At 46.6% G+C, this 2,878-nt stretch overlaps 1 protein-coding gene across 1 annotated transcript; it reads left to right on the forward strand.

Annotated features, from left to right (window-relative positions):
- Positions 1–1,537: 1,537 nt before the first annotated feature.
- Positions 1,538–1,933, forward strand: LOC130966407 (uncharacterized). The gene has a single exon (XM_057891205.1). The coding sequence runs from the start codon at positions 1,538–1,540 to the stop codon at positions 1,931–1,933; it is 396 nt and encodes a 131-aa protein (XP_057747188.1).
- The last annotated feature ends 945 nt before the right edge of the window (positions 1,934–2,878 follow it).

Here is a 2,878-nt window from a genome sequence, read left to right on the forward strand (position 1 = left end):
CGTTTTTAGGATATGCAGTATTCTATAGGCGCTCTATCAAATATTTCAGCAAGATTGCTTTGCCATTGTCGCGCCTACTCCAAAAAGATGTGGACTTTGAGTTTGACGGTGAATGTGTGAAAGCTTTTGAAGAGCTAAGGAGAGTTCTTACCACGGCACTGATTGTGCGAGGCCCCAATTGGACGTTGCCATTTGGGATAATGTGCGATGCGTCAAACCATGCTATAGGTGCCGCGCTTGCACAGCGCGATGGTAAACTCCCTTATGTCATTGCATACTCTTCTAAAACACTTGATGCAGCACAATCCAACTATACCACTACTGAAAAGGAACTCCTAGCTATTGTTCATGCTTTAGATAAATTTAGATCTTATTTGCCAGGATCAACGATAGTGGTATACACGAATCATGCAGCTTTGAAATAATTATTGTCAAAGAATGAGTCAAAACCTAGACTCAAACGTTGGATCTTGCTTTTGCAAGAATTCAACATTGAGATTAGGGACCGGAGTGGATCTCAAAACTTGGTTGCGGATCATTTAAACTGCCTTAAGAATTTAAAATCTGATCCATTTCCGATCAATGACTCGTTCCCATTGGATAGTTTGGATGTTGTGTCGGATAGCTTTCCTTGGTTTGCCCCAATGGCGAACTACTTGGTAGCGAAACTCTTCCCTCCCAACTTTCTAAACACCAAAGGGATAAGTTGAGGAGTGATTCCAAATACTACATTTGGGATGACCCTCACTTGTGAAAGAGGAGAGTGGACCAAGTAATTCGAAGATGTGTCCCGGAGTCTGAAACCTAACCCATTCTTGAAGCTTGCTATTTGTCCGAATGTGGTGGCCACTTTGGCCCACAAAGTACCACTAAAAAGGTGTTGGATTGTGGATTCTAGTGGCTAACCTTATTCAAGGATGCTAACCGGTTATGTGTGTCTTGCCATCAGTGTCAGAAGTCGGGAAACACGTCCCGAAGGGATGAGATGCCTCAACAACCTATGTTGTTCTATGAGATATTTGATGTATGGGGCATTGATTTTATGGGACCATTTTCCAACTCCAGTGGGTATCTGTATATTCTGTTAGCGGTTGACTACGTGTCAAAGTGGGTGGAAGCAATACCTACCCGCCTTGACGATGCCAATACCTTCGTTTCTTTTATTAGGAATAACATTGTATGCCGTTATGGGTCGCCACGAGCAATCGTGAGAGACTAAGGATCCCACTTTTATAACAGGAAAGTAGAGGCATTGCTCAAGCGCTATGGGGTAGTGCATAAGGTTGCCACTGCTTATCATCCGTAAACCAACGGACAAGCAAAAGTGTCCAACCGGGAGATTAAGAGAATCTTGGAGAAAGTGGTCAATCCACAAAGGAAGGATTGGAGCTTCCAGTTAGGAGATGCACTATGGGCGTATAGAACGGCCTACAAGACTCCGTTAGGGATGAGTCCCTTCCGGATCGTCTATGGTAAGGCATGCCACCGTCTGGTGGAGATTGAGCACAAAGCCTATTAGGCAGTAAAGTGGTGCAACATGGATTTGACCCAAGCAGGAGTAGCCAGAAAATTGCAGGTAGAGGAGCTCGAGTGTTTGAAGAATGAAGCATATGAGAATGCCCGGATTTACAAGGAAAAGACTAAAGCATTCCATGACCATCACATCCAGAAGAAGGACTTCCAAGAAGGTGATGAGGTTCTACTCTACAATTCAAGGCTTCGTTTCATGCCTGGCAAGCTCCGCTCTAGATGGGAAGGACCTTTCAAGGTGAAGGAGATAAAGCCCTATGGAGTGGTGGAGTTGTTTGATCCTAAAAGTGAAGCAACTTTCAAGGTGAATGGACAGAGAGTGAAGAAGTACCATGGCTACAAGCTCCCAAAAGAGCTAGAGGTGTTCCTATTGGCGGATGCACCTAGAGAAGGAGAAGCATGAGCGACTGACCATCCAACTTAAGGACGTTAAAGAAAAGTGCTTGGTGGGAGGCACCCCACCGTGGTAAGATCTTCCTTGTGTATACCATCTTGCTTTTAGCTTTAGATTCTTTTGAATTTTGTGACTTCTTGATGTTGTTGATTGCTTAGGAATGCTAGTTTTATTGATCTTGTTGGATAACTAGGATATTTAGATAGATTTCATCATTTTGGTATGGAAGAATTGTTGAAGTGGAGAGAATTCTATGTTTTAAATAGTGCATGAATTTGAGTGTGTTCTCTTGGCTACTAGCTTGAACACCTGCCAAAAATGTGTTAGAATAGCTTCTTTTATGTTGTGTCAAAAAAAAGAGCAGGGAAAACGGACATCCGTGCGCGAACACACCGTGCGCGCGCGCCGGTGGTGCATTCTTACTCCTGGGTCAAAAAACCCGAGAGTTGTGCCTACCTTGTGCCCACTTTGTGTCCACTTCATGTTAGGCACCCACGCACCAGCGTGCATGCCGCCTGCGTGCCCCCTTGCAACTTGGCCATCGACGCGCAAGCACACTGTACGCGCGCGCCGATGGTGCACTATGAACTCCCTTGTATAAAAATCCGAGAGTTGTGCCATACTTGTGCCATACTTGTGCCTAGTCTGTGCCCACACTGACGCGTCCGCACACTGCACGCGTCCGTGCCGGTTGCCAACCCAATCAGGCACGCATTAGCGTACTGTGCGCGTTTGCGCGCCTGTGCCGTCTCCCAACTCTGGTACAAATGACCTGAGACTTAGGCCAACTTTGTGCTACCCCTGTGCCAGGGGCACAGCTGTACTCGCACGTACGTGCCAATGACGCGCACGCATCCCTTGCTCCACCTTCACCAACGCGCCAGCACACTGTGCGCGCGCATCGGTTGCGCGAATCAGCTTTAAAGCTGCGCGCCCTGCTTCTCTCCCTCTCCC

The sequence above is a fragment of the Arachis stenosperma genome, chromosome 3, assembly GCF_014773155.1.
Source record: "Arachis stenosperma cultivar V10309 chromosome 3, arast.V10309.gnm1.PFL2, whole genome shotgun sequence".
In the NCBI taxonomy this organism is placed as follows: Eukaryota; Viridiplantae; Streptophyta; class Magnoliopsida; order Fabales; family Fabaceae; genus Arachis; species Arachis stenosperma.

Coding starts and splice junctions, on each gene's coding strand:
- LOC130966407 (XM_057891205.1), top strand. CDS start 1,538: ATGGATTTGACCCAAGCAGGAGTAGCCAGAAAATTGCAGGTAGAGGAG.